General features: G+C 43.1%; 1 protein-coding gene across 1 annotated transcript in view; it reads left to right on the top strand.

The window, feature by feature from the left end:
* The window catches only part of C5 (complement C5), a 127,940-nt gene that overhangs the window by 85,606 nt on the left and 22,774 nt on the right, over positions 1–19,560 (top strand). The window contains exons 32-39 of the mRNA XM_059259052.1: positions 124–205; positions 1,184–1,241; positions 6,742–6,844; positions 7,305–7,379; positions 7,489–7,594; positions 8,554–8,637; positions 9,540–9,629; positions 11,945–12,028. Coding sequence (XP_059115035.1) covers positions 124–205; positions 1,184–1,241; positions 6,742–6,844; positions 7,305–7,379; positions 7,489–7,594; positions 8,554–8,637; positions 9,540–9,629; positions 11,945–12,028 — 682 coding nt within the window. The remainder of the gene's footprint in view (positions 1–123; positions 206–1,183; positions 1,242–6,741; positions 6,845–7,304; positions 7,380–7,488; positions 7,595–8,553; positions 8,638–9,539; positions 9,630–11,944; positions 12,029–19,560) is intronic.

The following is a 19,560-nucleotide window of genomic DNA, read 5'->3' as shown; positions in this document are numbered from 1 at the left end:
AATGCATCATTTGTGCTGGATTCCAAAAACCACTCTCCTCTCCTCTCAGCTAGAGTACTAACGTGATGCTTTTTCATTTTCCCATTTTACATGGAATCTTCTTATTTCCATATCCCAACATAGGTCAAAACTGTGGTTCACAAAACTAGTGTCTCTGAGGAATTTTGCAGCTTTTACTTGAAAATTGATACCCAAGACATTGACGGTAAGATGGCCTGATGCATTCTGTATTTTAGCTACACTTGGAAAATGTCAGGTAGAGAGCATCCCTAATTAGGAAACATGTGTCTGTGAAAGAAAAATTCTTAATCTAGTTATTAAGTAGGTTGGCTTCCAAATAACTATCACTACCGTTTATTACAATAGGTGTAATTTTAATAACTTACAAACTAATATCAAGTGATATAGCAGCTAAACTGAATGTATTCAGTGTTGGTACTTTATTATCGATGCTTTTAAAGTATGTAACAGGGCCAGGCGGTGGTGGCGCAGGCCTTTAATCTCAGCACTTGAGAGGCAGAGCCAGGCGGATCTCTGTGAGTTCAAGACCAGCCTGGGCTACAAAGTGAGTTCCGGAACAGGCTCCAAAGCTACACAGAGAAACCCTGTCTCAAAAAACAAACAAACAAACAAAAAAAGTATATAAAGGTTGTAAGGCTTAGAAATGGAATATTCCTTTGGATTTCTGTTGCTTTTTGGTGAGGATTCTGTCTCAGGAAACCTCTCCCCACAGGTTGCTCATAGCCATGTTCATTTCCTCCCTTATCTTTGCTCTCTCCAGTACTTGTGGTCTTTTAAAAATGTGCCACCTTCTCTAAACACACAACCTTCTCGTGCCCCTGCTGGTTTGTTGGCTTTTCCAGATCCAAAGTCAAGTCTGCTTACGTGCTCCTGTCCTCTTCTGACCTTTGCCCCAGGGCCACATGCATGCTGATACCTCCTCATCAGTAACTCAGGCCTGTTCCTTCAGGAAACTTCCCCCCACCCCTCTTTCCAGATCCCCCAGACACATGAGGGATTTGAGAGCAGAGATCGCCACAAGTGCCAACTTCCAGATCACAAACCATTTCTAAGTGTGTTTAGAGACTTTCTCATTAACGACTCTGTCCACACATGCTCCAAAATAAGTAAAAACAGTTTACTTCCTATTTGTAATTGGTTTCTGTGTTTGTCTGTGTGGCAGCCTCCAGCTACCCCAGCTACAGTGACTCGGAACACAAGAACATAGTAGCATGTGCCAGGTGAGCCCATTTCATAGCAGGGTTTCTGGGGGTCTTACTCCGCTACAGTAACCTTTTTAACAAGCCTTTTAACCCTGCCAGGGATACTCAGTTGCTTGTTCATTCCTTCACTCGATTGTTTGTTTCTAGTGTTTTGTTTTGTTGTGTTTTCTTGTTTGTTGTTTTTTATTTTGGTTTTGGTATTTTGGGGTTTTCCTTTTTCTTTCTTTCTCCCCCCCCCACCCACTCCCACCCACCCTGAGCTGAGGACCGAAACCAGGGCTTAGCGCTCTACCACTGAGCTAAATCCTCAACCCCATTGTTTTATGGTTTTTCAAGACAGGGTTTTTCTGTAGTCCAGGCTGACCTCAAACTCAGAGATCCAGCTGCCTCTGCCTCCTGACTGCTAGGGTTAAAGCGTGTGTCGCCATCGCCTAGCCAGTTGTTCTTTTTTTTTTTTTTTTTTTTTTTTAAATGCAGAGTACAGCAAGAATTCTTAAATAGCTGCTTATTCTGGAGGGCAGCTCTGGATTTGCTCATGTATTGTCATCCCTCCCGGTTTTTTTTTTTTTTTTTTTTTGTCTTCTTCTAATTCATATAGTGTAGTAACCTTTGTTGATCTTTCAGGATGGTAGAAATGTGATATCAGAAAATTTCTCATACATGGCTTCTATGGGGGGCGGGGGCTGGGAATCACATTTACCAGCAAACTGGTCCCAACAACCAGTTGCTCTCAGCTCAGGCTTCGGAAACACCCAAAGCTCAGGCCCCATCTAATGCAACCTGCGTTGAGACTGTTAATGTCAAACTATCTGCTGCAAAGCCCTAGACTGGCCACTGTAGCGGTCTCTTCTTGCTGCTAGGCAGCACCCTGGCTCACTCTGATTGGGCCCGCCATCATTACCCCCTTCTCTGACTCACTTTCATCTCGCCTTTACAAAGCGCCTTGTGGGTCTAGTGAATGCCTCCAAATAACTCAGAACACCCCATCCTGAATCAAGCCACACATGTGAAGCCCTCATTGCCACACGCCTTCATAGGTTCAGGAGATTAGGGTGTCACCACAGCCTCCAAAGTGTGCCGTCACCACGGCCTCCTTCCTAGGGTGTGTAAAGTATGCACTGTCCACCACGGCCTCCTTCCTAGGGTGTGTAAAGTATGCACTGTCCACCACGGCCTCCTTCCTAGTGTGTGTGTAAAGTGTGCACTGCTCACCACAGCCTCCTTCCAAGTGTGTGTGTAAAGTGTACACAGGTTTTGAAACACACACTCTGGCTTTAGTGAGCACAGACCATTGGTGGCAGACCTGGGACAAACTCCGTCTTTCCACCGCTTCTCAGGACCACCCCCACGTTCCACCTCCATAAATCTGTGTTGTCAGCGATGGGCAAAGGCCAAGTCCTGTTTTGTTGTTTGTGCATACCTGTAATCACACATGATAGTGCCCAGTGCGGACCGAGAAATTGGTGCAAAATGTGTACTAGACTCTAACTGAACGGACTTTGCTGATGACTAGGAATTCCCTTGTTTTAGAAATAAGGGAGGTGGGCTGGAGAGATGGCTCAGAGGTTAAGAGCACCGACTGCTCTTCAAGAGGTCCTGAGTTCAATTCCCAGCAACCACATGGTGGCTCACAACCATCTGTAATGAGATCTGGCGCCCTCTTCTGTGTACATAATAAATAAATAAATGTTTAAAAAAAAAAAAAAAAAAAAAAGAAATAAGGGAGGTGAAGTAACCAGCCACATTCTCCATCAGAGACAGAGGCAAGGTCTCAACTCCCTGGCTCCTGTGCCCCCCCCCCCATCCAGCATCTAAACTATCTCTTCCAATGTCTGCATACTAAGACCATTGATCCCAAGAAATAGTCCTCTTCTGCCGCCGCCGCCGCCGGCGGCTCCTTCCCAGCTATCTCTTAGCCGTTCCTGTGATCCTGAGCCTTGTCTCCCACTCCTTTGGATTTTCTCACCACAGCTGCCTCATTCCCTCAGGAAGCAGTCCTCCCCTCCTTAATTCTGTCCTTCCTAGTTCTCTCCCTCCCTCCCCCGCTCCTCCCTTTCTTCCCTCCAGCCTCTTTACATCTGCCCTGGGCAGGTTTCACCCTCTGCTTCCTCTCAGACCCTTCTCATCCCAATGTCTTTCTGCAGAGGTCACCTTCTCCCAGCAGCTTTCTTCAAGCGAGCCGCCCGCCATTCCTGCTCTTAAGTCCCCGTAGCTGGGGACGGGGCAACTCCACCGCTGTCTTTGAAATGTGTAACACTTGTCACAGAGCAGTCTAAGCAATCATCTGAGAGCTAGAATCAGTGCTCGGGACTGACAGGTGACCTCTGGAGCTCCCTGGAGAAGAGCTCTGGGAGAAGGGGGTGACGCACTTGCAGGTAGCCCTTCACCCCCCCCCCCCCCGAACATTCCAGTGATCCTCAGCAGAGCACAGCAGTTCAGTCAGGGGGCCTGTCCTGTAAGGCACATTAGACTGTCTTGCCTCTGAGTTTCTGCCAGTTCTGATTGTCCCCAACCCTGCTGTACACAAAAAGGCGCTTTCAAAGTCCTTCTTGGACTTCCTGGAGAGGATGCCTGATCCCAGTTGTCCGAGCACAAAAGAGCGAGTGGAACTATGGTGCTAGAGAGCATCTCTTTTGGGGGTTGTTTTGGTTTTGCTTTGGTTTTTTTGCTTGTTTGTTTTGTTTGTTTATTTGTTTTTCCAAATTGGGGGGGGGGGTCCTAAAAAGGCGGTGGAAGTTGCTTTTAGAACTGTGACACTGTAGTTAGCTTGGGTGGATTCCAAAGTAACTAAGCAGTCTTTATTCATTTAAAAAATCCTTTGCCTTCAAATATTCTCCCTTGATTAAAAAATTGCCAGCACACTGTACGTTCAGAGGCCTCTTTTGTGTATTTAGGTTTTTTTTTTTTCTTTTCAACCTCTTGGTAGAATCGTAAGAAAAGGGGAGGGGGCAGGGAAGGATTTCATTTCTACAACAAAATGCCTTTGGGGAAGATTGCTGGTTTTGGCAGCAGGCAAAGGGCTTCTTGAACGAAGGATTTCTGTTCAACAATTGAAACAGTCCCCATGGCAACCAGTCATCAAGCTCCACGGACCTTTTCATAGACACTCTCCACCCGGGAGGCCTTTTGCATCCTGCAGACATAGTATTTGCATCTGTGAGCCAGAAATCCCCATTCTCCCCATCCAATTAAGGACGTGCTCAGATGTCAAGACACCAGTCAAAGGCATCCCGTGTTCCCTTCTAAATGGCTCCTTTGGTGAGGATGGAGTTACATTTTTATGAGTCAGGGATTTTTTTTTAGTACCTTTAATTATTGTGATAAATGAGATTTTTTTTTAATTCCTCGTAAGAGCTGGATTGAATGCTCTTCACAGGTGGCTGAGGAAAAGATGTACCTGGATACCTCACCAGCTCCTGGTACCATCTGTTTCCCTAAGACCCATTCCTTTGGGTGAAATCATTTGTGAGCTACCTACCCCTGCACCAAGTGCCCCAACCCACCCACCACCACCACCCCGCTTGGCTCCAGCATGCAGCCTCTTTGGAGCATCTTGAAGGCCAGGGTCACCTTGTGCCACTCAGTAGCTCCTTCCCCGCCTCCTCCCCACCCGCCCTTCTCCTCAGTCCCCTAACAGCGGCTGGTAGCACTAAGCCTCCGCCCTCAAAGCCCAAGAGTCATAAAGATGGTTTAAAACACCTGGCTGTACTTCTCACAGCGACTTCCACAAATAAGAAAATGGTATGTGGAAATGGCTCAGTAAAACTGGGACAAGACCCAGACTTCCTGATCCCCTTCCAGAGGGGGTGGGAGAGAGGAGGGGGAGAGAGATAGAGAGGAAAAGAGGGGGGGGGAGAGATGAAGAGGAAGAGAGAGGAAGGAAGAGAGAGAAAGGAAGAGAAAGAGAGAGGGGGAGGAGAGAGAGAGGAAGAGAGGGGGAGGAGAGAGAGAGAAAGAGAGAGGGGGCAGCCGGGCGGCGGTGGCGCATGCCTTTAATCCCAGCACTCGGGAAGCAGAGCCAGGCGGATCTCTGTGAGTTCGAGGCCAGCCTGGGCTACCAAGTGAGTTCCAGGACAGGCACCAAAGCTACACAGAGAAACCCTGTCTCGAAAAACCAAAAAAAAAAAAAAAAAAGAGAGAGAGAGGGGAGAGGAGAGAGAGAGGAAGAGAGAGGGGGAGGAGGAGAGATGGGGAGGGAGGGAGGGAGAGAGAGGGAGGTCCTATTTTACTCACTGTTTTTCCTTAACTTCAAACTAGCAAAATTTCTAGACCACAGAGTCTTTGAAGCCCCAGTTTTTTCTTGAAGTACCGTGCTTGAGAACTTAGAAAGCAGGCAGAGTAAAGAAAGAAGAAATATAACCCAGCGCAGTCTCACCATGCAGAGAAAGGAGCTGCTGACATGTCAGCTTGAGGTCAGGGGTTAGGGTCAGGGGTTAGGGTCAGGGATTAGGGGTTATGGTTAGGGCTTAGGGTTTGGATTAGGGTTAGGGGTTAGGTTTATAGTTAGGGTTTCAGTTAGGGGTTAGGGTCATGGGTTAGGTGTATAATTAGAGTTTGAGTTAGGGGTTAGGGTTAGGTTTAGGGGTTAGGGTTTGGTTAGGGTTTGTGTTAGTGGTTAGGGTCAGGGGTTAGGTTTTTTGGTTAGGGTTATTGATTATAGATATGGTTAGGGTTAGGGTTAGGGTTTGTGTTAGGGGTTATAGTTAGTGGTTAGTGTTAGTGCTTAGGTTTAGTGTTAGGGTTAGGATTAGAGGTTAGGGTTAGGGTCTATGTTAGGGGTTAGAGTTAGTGGTTAGGGTTAGTGGTTAGGGTATGGTTTGGATTTGGGTTAGGGGTTAGGCTTAGAGGTTAGGTGTTAAGGTTTAGTGTTTGGATTGGGGTTAAGTTTAGTCCTTTTGGTTAGGGTTTTGTAGGGTTAAGGTTAGCGTTTGTGTTTGGGTTCTCTTTATGATACACAATTAATATTTTACTTCGAATTAGTCTCTTAAAAAAAGAACTAGAATAGGAATTAAGAAACCTGGATTCATGCACAGCTCTGCTTGAAGCACCTGTGTTTCCTGGGCCAGGTGCCACACTCCAGTCCTAATTTCATCTATTGTCCTGGAGTGGATGATTTCTATGCTCCAGAACAGTGGTGTGCTGGCGTTGTTGGCCAAGGACAGCTTGTAATAGATGGCCCAAAGACCCTCCGCAACTCCAACACTCACAGATTCTGACCTATATACCATAATACATAGGGACAAATTTAAAATTTAAAGGATAAAGGCTGGCATAGTGCGCATGCCTTTAATCTCAGCGCTTGGGGAGGAAGAGACAGGCCAATCTCAGTGAGTTTGAGGCCAGCCTAGGCTACATAGTTCTCATAGTCTCAGGATAGCCAAGAACTACATTGTGAGGTCCTGTCTCCAAAATATATATATATGTAAATAACTAAATAAAGACAGCTAAGGAATGGGGCTCTTTCTTTAAAAATCTTGTAATTTATTTAATGCATTTCTCAATCTCTGATTTATTTTAGCTACAAGCCCAGCAAGGAAGAGTCAGCATCCGGATCCTCCCACGCAGTGATGGATATCTCTCTGCCAACAGGAATTGGAGCTAACCAAGAAGATTTACGTGCTGCAAGTGTTTTCTTTTCGATGTTGTGAATGCTGGGGTTTCTTTCCTACATTATTTTATGGGCAAATTTATGTTCTTTTACTTTAATACCTCACTCATACAATCACCCAAAATATTCTTTCCAAAACAACTGTGATTTGACTTATGAAAATGAAGCAGGATGGTCACTTAACCAAAACATGTGCATACATGCAGCAATGTGCTGGGGGTTCCAGAAAGAGGGGTCATCCTTAGCTCAGAGTGCTGGATCATACTCTGGCTTAATCAAGAGGGAAATGTAATTAAACACAAAGACGAGAAAGTAAATTCAAGTGCTCTCTCTTTCTGTTTTTCTATCTCTCTCTCTGTCTCTGTCTCTGTTTCTCTCTGTATGTGTCTCTGTCTCTCTGTCTCTGTGTGTCTGTCTGTCTCTGTCTGTCTCTGTCTGTCTCTGTCTCTCTCTGTCTCCTCTTTCTTCTTTAGCTTGTGGAAGGAGTGGATCAACTCCTAACTGATTACCAGATCAAAGATGGCCATGTTATTCTACAACTGAATTCGGTAAGTTCCGCCTCCTGGCATTCCCACCTCCCATCACATCTTTACATGCTGAGCCTTTGTGAATACCTCTTCCCCCACAGCTTCTTACAACCTTGAATTTGTCAAACAGATTCCCTCCAGAGATTTCCTTTGTGTCCGATTCCGGATATTTGAGCTTTTCCAAGTTGGGTTTCTGAATCCTGCTACCTTCACGGTGTATGAATATCATAGACCAGGTAACCAGCTCTGCTCAGCTGCAGTTTCCTACGGAGAGTCTGTGTAACTTAGAAATCCAAGGAGGCCTGCACACTTTACAGACTGCCTTTCTTAAAGCCTATTTGGGAAAGTCCAACCTGAACACTCATTTTTAAATACTGCACTCAAACAACTTCGTAGTCAAGCCTAACGGTTCATGCCTTGGTGCTCATCTTCCTCCTGTTTAGAATACCGGACTACATTACCCTCAACTTTAAAATGTTTCACCTCAAGTTCCTTTGTGGTAGTCACTCCCGGTGTCACTTGAATCCCTCCTCTCTAAAGGAGCCCGGTTACTGCCCAATTGTTTCATCCTCTCAGAACGACTCCACCCTTTCTGATTCTCTCACTGTTGGCACACAGATCTACAGTTGCCACCTTGCCCTGAAATTACCTGGTTTTATACCATTCCCACCAGCCCTCACATATGTTCATCCTCATGCCCTGATATGTTCACTTGTATCATCCAGTACATGTGAACTCAACCCAACTCCTTCTGAGAAGCGGAAGTGATTATCCACTTTGGGCAGCTGTGTTTGTTAGAAAATCCTTAAGTGGAGCAAACGCTAGGTTCATCTTCTGAATTCACATAGAACATACCTAATCTCTCTTCTCATATATATGCATACATGTGTATATGTATATATCCCATGTCGTGTGTGTGTGTGTGTGTGTGTGTGTGTGTGTGCATTCTAAGAAATGACTGCTAAACAGTAAAATTTCAAATACAGAGCCGAAATAACCAAGTGGAGGTGGGGTTCTTCAGGAACAGGGACCCTTCCAGCACAGCCATCATAATTTAACCTCCGTGGGCCTAGAGCTGTAAATGAAAAGATTGGTGTAGACCATCTCTGAAGGCCCTTGTAAGAGACTCGATCGATGACTGCATGTGTCGTGTAGCAGTCCACCACTCCTTGTGACTGTGTCTCCATTCCCACAGACAAGCAGTGCACCATATTTTACAGCACTTCTGACACCAGGCTTCAGAGAGTTTGTGAAGGAGCAGCTTGCCAGTGTGTGGAAGGTAACTGCCTGTTTGCTCTGCCTGCCCCTGTCTGAAGGGAATCTTGCGGAGCTGTTTGGCCAAACCATGGTTTCTCAGAAATAGATGTGGAATCTCAGCTGACTAGAAAGTAATTATTCCCTGAGCCACTTCCTTACAGCTCCCCCACCCCCTGGTGGGACCCTCCCTCCACAAGAACGGGAACTCCATCCAGACCGCCACTGGGTGTCCAGGGGGACATATGTAGTAGTCATGGTTTCTTTTTTACTTTCACCTAATTTTTCAGCAAAGGACCATAATCAAAGAGAACAGAGACACAGGTCTAGGCCACCAGGCCTTCCTCTCTCTTTTAATTCTGGTTGATGGGATTTTCTGTCACTTCTCCAAGTTTAATTCTCTCTTCGAAATCAAAGGAAGCCTTTTTGGCAACTCACCCAGACTCATCAGAAAATCAACATCATCTCTCTGTGAGTCTACATTGGTTTCGATTGTTTAACCATCTATTAGGGTTTGTTTATTATTTGTTGTTTTCAGTTATTTTTTGTTTTTCTACTTCTTAGGTCCTTATTGTACCCTCTTATAGCTAAAATCAAACCATCATTTTATGTTTCATTAGACTCCTAAAATGGAAAGTTACTCCCCATACACTTCCTTCATGGGAAGGATGTGCTTTTCTAAAGAGCTGGCTGTGGAATAAGTAGCCATGTAATAAGTCTGTGTTAAGACTTTGGTTGGCTGGTTTCATTTTTGCCTTATATAATGTTTCACTTGGAAGAGAAGAAAATGGACAGGTTTTAGGAATCTGGCATTTGTAAGAAAGGGTCCCAGATTGTCTCCGGGCTCATGGGAGACTGTTCACTTGCACAGAGGGTGCCCCCTTCAGTACACTAACCTAACGCTCGCCCTTTCCCCACACAACCCAGCTGACTGTGGACAACTGAAGGCAGAAGTGGACCTGTCCATCTCCGCAGACACCAGGAGAGAAACGGCATGTAAACCGGAGATTGCATATGGTAGGTCAGACGTCCAACAGAGTTGAACGTGAAATTTCATCAATACATGTTCAGTTAGAAAGCTGGAACACTGTGCTTAGTGACATCATGTGGATATAACATTTCTTTGGGTCCCTTGAAGGAAAATGTCATCAATTTTCAGCATTAAGGTACAAAGTTATATTTTATTCTGCAAAGAAATATGATTTTTGATTAAAGATAATGGGAGAGACAGGTGTCCAGCAAAACACTTCCCCTACTAGGCCTTCTGAATAGATGTACTACACTTATTCCAAGACAACTTGTGAAAAACCACAGAATTTGGGGCTTAAGTGATGGCTCAGTGGTTAAGCCTGTGTAATTCTCTTCCATAGGCTCTGAGTTTGGTCCCCAGCACCCATGTGGGGCAGCTCTCCTCCTATAACTCCATCTCCAGAGATTCAAGCTCTCTGGCCTTCATGAGCACCTGCATTCATATGCACCAACACACACACACACACACACACACACACACACACACACACACACACCAAGAAAGAAAGGCCACAGATTCTTAGGATTTCAGTTGTGTGCTCTTCCAGTGGAGACAGTAGAGAAGGGGCAGAAAAAAACAAAGGTTATTTCTTTAAATTTTTCTTTAAGGCAAAGAGGGGACCACTAAACAATTTTTGATATGTAAAGAGCTGCCGTCTGTGCTTGGGACTCTCCTCGTTTCTCATGGTCCAGAGCTCAGATCTAAGTTTCCATGGACAGCTGTAGGCTGTATGATGTCCCTGAGAGAATTAAATCCTTCTGGTGGTTTGAATGAGAACAGCCGTCACAGGCTCATACATGTGAATACTTGTCCTCAGTTGGTAGAACTGTTTGGGAAGGAGGTGTGTCCCTGGGGGCAGGCTTCCAAGTTTCAAAAGTCTATGCTCTTCCCAGGCTTCTCTCTCTCTCTCTCTCTCTCTCTCTCTCTCTCTCTCTCTCTCTCTCTCTCTCTCTCTCTCCCTCCCTCCCTCCCTCCCTCCCTCCCTCCAACTAGAGGGTCAAGATATAAGCTCTTAGCTCTGCTGTCTTGGTGCCTTTGCTCTGCCATCACGGGCCCTAATGCTGAAGCCATAGGCCACAAGTCAACTTTTTCTTCTATGAGTTACCTATGAGATCTGTATATCTTATCACTGCAGTAGAAAACTAAATAAGTGGGGGCTGGAGAGATGGCTTGGGGGTTAAGAGCACTGGCTGCTCTTCCAGAGGACCCGGGTTCAATTCCCAGCACCCACATGGTTGCTTATAACTCCAGTTCCAGGGGATCTGACACCCTTGGGGGGGAAAAAAAGAAAGAAAACAGAAAAGAAAGAAAACTAAATAAATCACTCCTTTATTTTTGGAGTTAAATTCTGCCCATCATGGCGTGGGACACCTCTACCCATCATGGCGGGGGATACCTCTGCTGGCCTTTCATTCATTCCCTGTGTCTATTTCAGGTGCTTCTGGTTTGGGTCTGGGTTTGGTTTTGGGTTTGTGGGTTTGTTTTTTTTTTTTGGTGGGGAGTTAATACTGTACACTATTATTTTCAAATTCTCTCAGAAAGGATGTTGTTTCCAAGTTGAAACACACACACACACACACACACACACACACACACACACACACAGCTGGTTTGGTTTTTTGTATGTTTTGTATGTGGTTTTTTGCTGAACATCTTAATCCCTTTTCCATTATTGTGAGAAAACACCATGACAACAGCATCTTAAGGGAGAAAAGTTTTGTTTTGGCTTGTTGTTCCAGCAGGATAAAGCCCACTGTGGTGGGGAGACATGCTGTAGGCAGGGAAGGCACTTTGCATCTGTACTCAGGAAGCAGAAAGGGAACAGGAAGTGAGCCTTGTCTGCAGTACTGCAGAACTGTATTAGAGGGTCACAGCATTAGGAAGATGAGAACCACCGCCCTAGAGCATCAAACCACCATCACTATATACCAGTGAAGAAACTGAGGTTCAAAGAGGTTAAATGTTTGCCCAAGGCCACGAGGGAATAGTGATAGGAATGGAGTGACCCTGGTCCTGCTGTTAGTGCCATCGTGATCTACAGGATCTTCTCAGCAGAATTACTGACATCAGAATCAACTTTGTGTATTTCCTTCCTTTGAATTCATCTCACTTTTTTTTTTACTCTAACAATTTAGCTGAGGGATTTGGGAAGATCCAGGTAATAAATGAGATCCACCCTAGGGTGTCCTGGTACCTGCCATCCACATTCCTCATCCAATGACAAGCTCTGGCTTCCTCTGGGGGTGGCATTGGTGGTGTTCCGTCTGGACTGTTTCATTTTGTCCTGTTTTGCTTTTGCCAGCTTATAAGGTTAGGATTACATCCACCACTGAAGAAAACGTTTTTGTCAAGTACACTGCGACTCTTCTGGACATCTACAGAACAGGTGAGATGTCCTGCTCCCCATCAGCATTTAGTGCAGCTTACCAGCCAGGCGCTGTACCAGACACAGAGTTGACTCAAAAACAGTCGCGGGGTCTCACCTTCAGGAAGTTTCTAGTTCTCTGTGAATTCTCTTATCACAGATTTTAGCAAATGCTCTCTATGTCAGCATAACCATCTTTAGCCTATCATGTTTCATGTAAGTTACTTAAAACACACTTTTATCACAGTTACTCATGTGTGCATGTGTGTGCACCTGTGGCACACACAGGGAGTCAGAGCATGGCATGCAGGAGTTGGCCCTCTCCTTCCCCCATGTGCTCCTGGGCCTTGAACTTAGGTACTTGGAGTACCTTTCCCTGCTGAGCCATCTTGCTGGACCTTAAAACACATATATGATTAAATATTTATTAAGTAAGTTAAGCTTATTCCCTTGTTTATATCTCTAAATAGCTGACATCTCATTGGAGTAAATATAAATTCTGCAGTCAGTAGGGCCGTAAGTCCACATTGTAACATGTTTTTATTGACGTGTATCTTTGTCAATTCTAACAATCATGCCCTATATAGAATTAAATTTTTTCATAATGCTTCCAATTTTTTTATTTGATTTATCGACACACACACACAAAAAACCGGTTCCTGGTTCCTATTGTCAGCTTTCATTTTTGTATCATTGATGGCCCCTCCCCATTTTTGAGCCATTCTGATGGTGTGATCTTCCCACTCTCCATATTTTTAGCACTGTTTTCATCTGATATTCACATCAGAAGCAATAATTAACCACATCTTTTCTTTAACTTTTAAAATGATATGGTCTTACTGTGTAGCTCAGGCTGACCTTGAACTCACAATCCTCTGTATCAGCCACCCACATGCTGGTGTGTGCCGCCTCCTCTGGCTGCCATTTGTCTTTCCACTAAAGGAAGGAAGATCTTTTTCTCCTGAGAATTCGAAGTGTCAGTCTGATTGATCCCAGTGCTCACACGGTGTCTGTCGTCCACAGACACCCACATGGCTCCGATTTCACATGGTGTCTGTCGTCCACAGACACCCACATGGCTCCGATTTCACATGGTGTCTGTCGTCCACAGACACCCATATGGCTCCGATTTCACACGGTGTCTGTCGTCCACAGACACCCACATGGCTCCGATTTCACACGGTGTCTGTCGTCCACAGACACCCACATGGCTCTGATTTCACACGGTGTCTGTCGTCCACAGACACCCACATGGCTCCGATTTCACATGGTGTCAGGCGGTCCCAAAGTCACAGCTCTTCTTTAGTGTTGTTTCCTCTTTGTCCTATGGATTCTGAAGATTAATTCTAGTAATTTTAATGCTTATTAGAAATGTTGAAGTTACATAATATCAGAAGCCCTCATGCTTCCTACTTATTTAGAACCCAACATTTATATATTGATAAATTGTTATTTTTTATATTCAAGGATGCTAGCGAGAATATGGGAACAAAAGAAAAGGTTTGTAATTGCTGAAGTTAACTGTTCTCTGCTCTTCTGAACATACTTGAAATTTTTCACTAACAAAAAGTTGTAAAATATTAAGACCCAGTATTGCCACACTGCTTTCTCCAACAGTGGCTGGCTTGAGGGTGCTGGGAATGTGGCTCAGGCGTTGGCTACATCAGAAAGCTGTATCCTTGGACAGTCTAAAAAAATCAGTCTGAATTAGTGTGTGTATGCTAGAATCGATGGTACTAGAAAAAGTTATGTATGCAGCAATTATATACATTGACTGGCAGGTTGGCGAGTTCTCTAGGCTTTACTGCTAGGGAGACTATGACACAGTTAAGTAGCTGAAGACTGGCCCCAAATATTGCAGCAGTGAGTCAGGCGCGGTCCTTGCCCTCAAGAAGTTTCTAGTGTGTCTAAGAGCTGAGACATGTGGGACAGAAAACTGGAGTAGAAATTCAGGTGTAAGTGCTGGGGCATGGCCCAGTGGGTAAAAGAGCCTGCTGCTCAAGTGTGACGACCTGAGTTCAGATCCCCAGCATTCATGTAAATAGCTGGATGCAATGGTGCACATCTATAAGCCCAGTGCTCGAGCCTTGGGGGGGAGGGTGAGCAAATAGATCTGGGGGCTTCCTAGCCATCAAGTCTAGTCAAAATCGTGACCCTAGGTTAAAAGATCTTGTCTCCAAAACTAAGATGGAAAGTGATAGAAGAAACCGTCCAAAGTCAACTTCTTGCCTTCATAAGCACACACATATATACCAGAGAGAGACAGAGAGGGGGTGGAGGGATGGAGGGAGGAATGGGAGGGGGAGATTAGATAGATTAAGGTGTAAAGACATAAAAGAAGTGGGAGAGGGGGTGGGGTATAGCTCAGTGGTAGAAGACCTGAAGTGATCTCTGTTACTATTACAGCAAAGGTAAACAAGCAGGGCTTAGCTGATGCTGTGAGAAGTGAAGGTAGGTTTAAACATGTGAAACTCAACAGGCTAAACATGGTAAAGACTGCACTCTGGGTGGAAGCAACAGGTCCTGGCTACTTCTGAGTCCTTTAGGAATCCAAAAGTTATTGTCCATAAAATTTGCCATCTTTTCACATCTCATGCCTTTCTAGAAAGTTGACCATTGCCAGTTACCAAATGTCCTTTTTCAAAATTGTTGCTGCCTTTTAAGCCACAGCTGTCCGACTCAGCAACTCTGCCGCATGGGCCGTAGCCAAAGGGACGTCTGTTCCCTCCGGCTCCGACTCTCGCAAAGCTACAAAGGGAACTTAACTAAACCTCTGTCCCTCTAAAGCACTCATGATTCAAAGGTTAAGGTGGAATTCGGCTCCTCAGAGAGACTGAAAAGCAAGTAGCTCACCTTCTCTCCTTGCTCACATACCCAAAAAAACCCTCATGCTTCTCCTCACCTCTCCTTAAAAACCCTTTCTCACCTGGCTCCTCCCTACCACTTCCTGACAGCTAGTTGCTGACACAGCCTCCTGATCACAGGTAAATTTTATTTAATCAAATACATCTTTGCATCATTAAGCAAACATTTTAGAGCATAAACAAAAATAGCACACCTTAAAAATAATATTCTACAACATTTGCCCCTTTTGTCTAAACAAAAAAAAAAGAAAGGTTTTAACTTTAATATAATAAGACTATACACAATAAGAACAATTATCAAGTAAAGATTACATTCACAATGTAATGGATTCCAGTTCATTTGTGTCTGGCAAATTAAAAGAAAGTATTCCATTATCTACCCTATCTTAGTGAATCTGAAGTTTTACACCTAATTTACTCTATCATAACTAAAGAAAACTGCAACTGTAACTTCAACTCCATCAAAGACCCAGAAGGATATAATATTATTTGAGTAAACAGTAAGTGCATTGCAAACAACTTCCAAAAACTCTAGTAATGACAAAGACATCTGGCTGCCTGGACAGTCACCCAAAGTTCCTAGTGCAACATTGGGACATCCATCTTCAGTCTATAGGCCCATAGTATCTGGAAGACTTCTCAGTGAAGCAGGAAACTTGAAGGACTGTCCTGCATTGTTTTGGCAAAGTTCAGCAGTCATTTTCCTCTGTGTCCTGCAGAATGTCTGACAGACTCTTCTGTGAAGCAGGAATTTTGAAAGACTGTCCTGCCTTGTTTTGGCAAAGTTCAACAGTTTTTTTTTCTCCTATGTGCCCTGCATGTCTAGTCTGCACAGCACATTGTCAGCAGTCAAAAGCAAGAACAGTTTCTTTGCTCAGTGGCTAACCTTGCCACAACGAAAGCAAACTCCATAAGGAGTTTCTTCAATGCCCATCTGTGGGGCGTTTACCCAACCACCCCCACAGTTCCCCAGAGTTTTCTTGAGTGCGAGCAGCAGGAAATATTAGATAGAAGGATTTATTGCAGAGAATATCGCGGAGATAAACAGATAGAAAATAAAGGATAGCCTCGAGAGGGCCTGGAACCTATTCCAACGGGCCCCGACTGTCTCTGCCCCAGGGTTTTTATAGAGACGCCAAGGGGTGGAGCAAGAGACCTCCTCCCCCAGCACAGCCAAGAGCAGACCATCCCAGACACCTGCACTTAGGCCCGTGGTCTAATCATCCTCTATTCAGACCTGCTGGGTAAAGCCACGAGGAACCCGAGAACGGGCTCCCACAGGTCCCCCTTTCTTAATATATAAAAAAAAATAACTAATAATGGCTTACAGCAATCTCCAAGCTGTTACACCTCCCAATATGGAGTAGAGGATGATATAGATGGCATTTCTCTTTTGAATTAGGTCCAAGGTGACTACAGCAGTCTTAGCTGCCTCAAACCTTTTCTAAGCCAAAAACTCTTAAGGCGACTACAAACTTAAAGAATCCCTTAGCTTCATCATTACCATTAACAGGTTAACATAAACAGTGCTATACATAGCCACAATTCTCTGTCTTACAACTCAAAGCAAACTCTTAACAGAACCATTTGAATTAGCATATATGGTGCTATATATAGTTAACAATTTTCTCCGTCTTACAACTTTAACTCAATCATTTGAATTTTCTTGTTAACAGAACATAGGAAAAACTTCGATGTATTCACATCAAACTTAAATATTTCCTTAACTCCACAAAACCAGGGTGCATTAATATCAATAGGGTTCTGCAAACATAATTCAATCTCATAACTCCTCCTTTTCTTTATAATTTTTTAAACAAAATCTCAAACCTAGTTAGAGGAATCCAAACATATATAATTCCTACAAACCCATATTGAAAAGCAATCTTCTCAATCTAACCATTAACACTTTGAAAACTTAGCAAAACATCCAAAAGCAGTTTCTTAATAAAACTCTTTACACTTTAAAAGTAGTCTCTTAATATACCCCATTAGCATTTCTTACTAACAAAAACATGACATTAATCCACTCAAACAACTTTTGAAATTAGACTAAGGAATATTAACTCTTCCCCCTTTCTTTATAATTTAAGCAAAATCTCAAGCCTAATTAGAAAACCCAAACTTTTCAATTTAAACAGTTCCGTTTGTAACACAAAACCAGTTCTGTATGTAATTCCATTTTTACATAAACAGTTCCACAAAACAATTCATGAATCACCTATTAATAAAGCATATATGCATACACAAAACTGCATCTTGATTCTAGGTAGAAACAATAAATTTCTTCATTTAACCCAATTCCAGAAAACTGTTCCTAGGTCATTACTATGAATAAACTCAAAATTGTCCAATTGCAATGAAATCTCTATTGTTCATTTCATTTCTTAAGTCCCAAAATTCAAATGATAAATTCTGGTACTAGCCTTCCAAATATGAAGAAATCCAAAACCAAAATCTTTGTAGTTTTATCTCATTTTAAGTTCAAAGAGTTCAAACAAGAAATAAATTCTGGTATCAGGCTTTCACTTCCAAATATGAAGAGACGTTTTTCAACCAAAACTTTTTGCAGTTAACAATTTTTGTTCAAACAAGCGTCTCTGAACTTATTCTTTTTTAGGTACAGTAGTATTCTAAACCGCACCGTTTTTGATGTTAGCTCAGGTTTTTCTGTGTTGCGTCGATTTTCCACGGATCTCAGCTGCAGATGCCTTGTGCTGGTTCTGGCGTCCGCCATTCTTAGCTTCTTAGCGGCTTCTGGAGCTTTTGAAAAACCGCTCAGACTGCCTACTTTACAGTCTACTGAGACACTACCTTCTGTGTCTCAGGTTCTTTCACCATATACATTAGGAATAGATTCATGTTTAACATTTACACTTTTTTACAAATTCACATATAACATTAACATCTACTTATTTATACTCTTTAAGGGAACTATAGAACTACTTTAGCAAATATATTTCTTATTACTTCTTATATGCTTATCATATTTCTTATTTAAACTTACATTTACAATTAGTATCTTTACTTCTTACAAGCTTATTACTACACGTCTTAGACTACCTTAGATATTTCTTGCAAGCTTATTTTCTTAAAGGAACTCTATAGATCTATTTTACAAACTTATACAGGTCTACCATTAGCATATATTTAACTTAGCAAACACCTAAAGATTTCTTAACACAGATCTAACAAGATAATTTTTACAAACTCACATATCTTATTTTCACCTTTTTCTATTTCTTACTCTTAATTATTATTACTATCTCTATTAGATTTTCTTAACTAGACAGGAAGTACGTACATCATTGTTAAAGTTTAGAGTTTATAGTCAGCTTTGCTATAAAGCACTGGGATTTAGTGAGTGTTGTTGTTATAGAATTGTGATAGTTGTTGCTAGGGGACTGTAACCTTCCCAGGATGATGCCACACTCCAAAGTTGCCAGTTCTCTCAGCCGTTCCGGAACCGGCAGAGATGCACTGTCAGTGGTAGACGGTTTTTAACTAGAGGCTGTCCCTTCACCCAAATTCATAATAGTTCCCCTAAGTACTTCAATTCAGACAAACATTTCTATTATAGCAGTACTCTTGGTTTGCTCTACCGAAAAAACTTCATTTCATACTGAGGGTGAAATTACCATATTTAGCTGCTGTAAGGTCTTTGCCAAATACCGCACAGCTATTAGGTGATATAAAGTATTTTTCCAAAGGAACTAGTAAAGCCAAAAGTGGCACAGCTCCGAACTCTATTTCCTCACTGTTTGCATCAACCAGTGACAAAACCTCAGAAACACTAATCGAGCCACTTTCATTCTGGTTCCATTGTAGGAACATCATTGGAGCTGACCTTTCTTAGTTCCAAGCTCCTTACGAAACGCTCCGGTAATCACCGAGCTTCATTCTCCTCTTGTGAAAAAACACAAACATGTCCTCGACCCCATATTAACACAGGATCGGGACCCTTCCACAATCCCGAGCAGGGATCTTTCCATTTTGCATTACTCTCAGCTAAAGGACCAGGAAGATTGGAGTGAACTCTGATATGGCCCACAAAGCATGGCAGCTTTCTTTTGTAGATAGCATAAGTTTCCTTCATATCTAAGACAACGTTCAATGTATAAACTGCTCTCTCTTGCTTTAAGGATTTTAAAGTAGCTTGTTTGATCTTATAGGTAGCTTTCTGTCATCCAACTACCGTTAAAACTTTGCACAGCTATTAGGGTAAATAAGTCATTTTACCAACCCCCAAAACGCGAAGTGCCTAGTTCCATATCCTTTCAATGTTTCATTGGAACTGACACTTAAAACTCTTAGATGATTTTCCTCCTTATTCTTTTAAAAGCTGTATTTTAAAGTTTACCATGAACGTATTTTCGAGCTGACAAAAGTGTTTCAGGGCAATGTCGCCATCTTTAGCAGAAAAACTACCTTTCCCAGAATGCATTTCCCTTATATCAGTCCATAATAGTATCAGTCCCTTAAATCAGTCCTTTATATCATTTCCCTTATATCAGTCATTTCCCATAGTTCTTTTTGGGTCTGAGAGTCAACTTTTAAGTTCTTTTTTACCAGACTTGCTTACAAATTCTTGCCCGGGAGGTTTGAACAAAGTTTTTTGCTTTTGCAACGGGAGATTTGAGCAGGCATTTTACATTTTCAATTATGGGACGTTGGGAGGTTTCTGGTCTC

The sequence above is a fragment of the Peromyscus eremicus genome, chromosome 4 (assembly GCF_949786415.1).
Source record: "Peromyscus eremicus chromosome 4, PerEre_H2_v1, whole genome shotgun sequence".
NCBI classification, from domain to species: Eukaryota; Metazoa; Chordata; class Mammalia; order Rodentia; family Cricetidae; genus Peromyscus; species Peromyscus eremicus.
The sequence above is the reverse complement of the archived record's forward strand: the minus strand, read 5'-3'. Positions and strand labels throughout refer to the sequence as shown.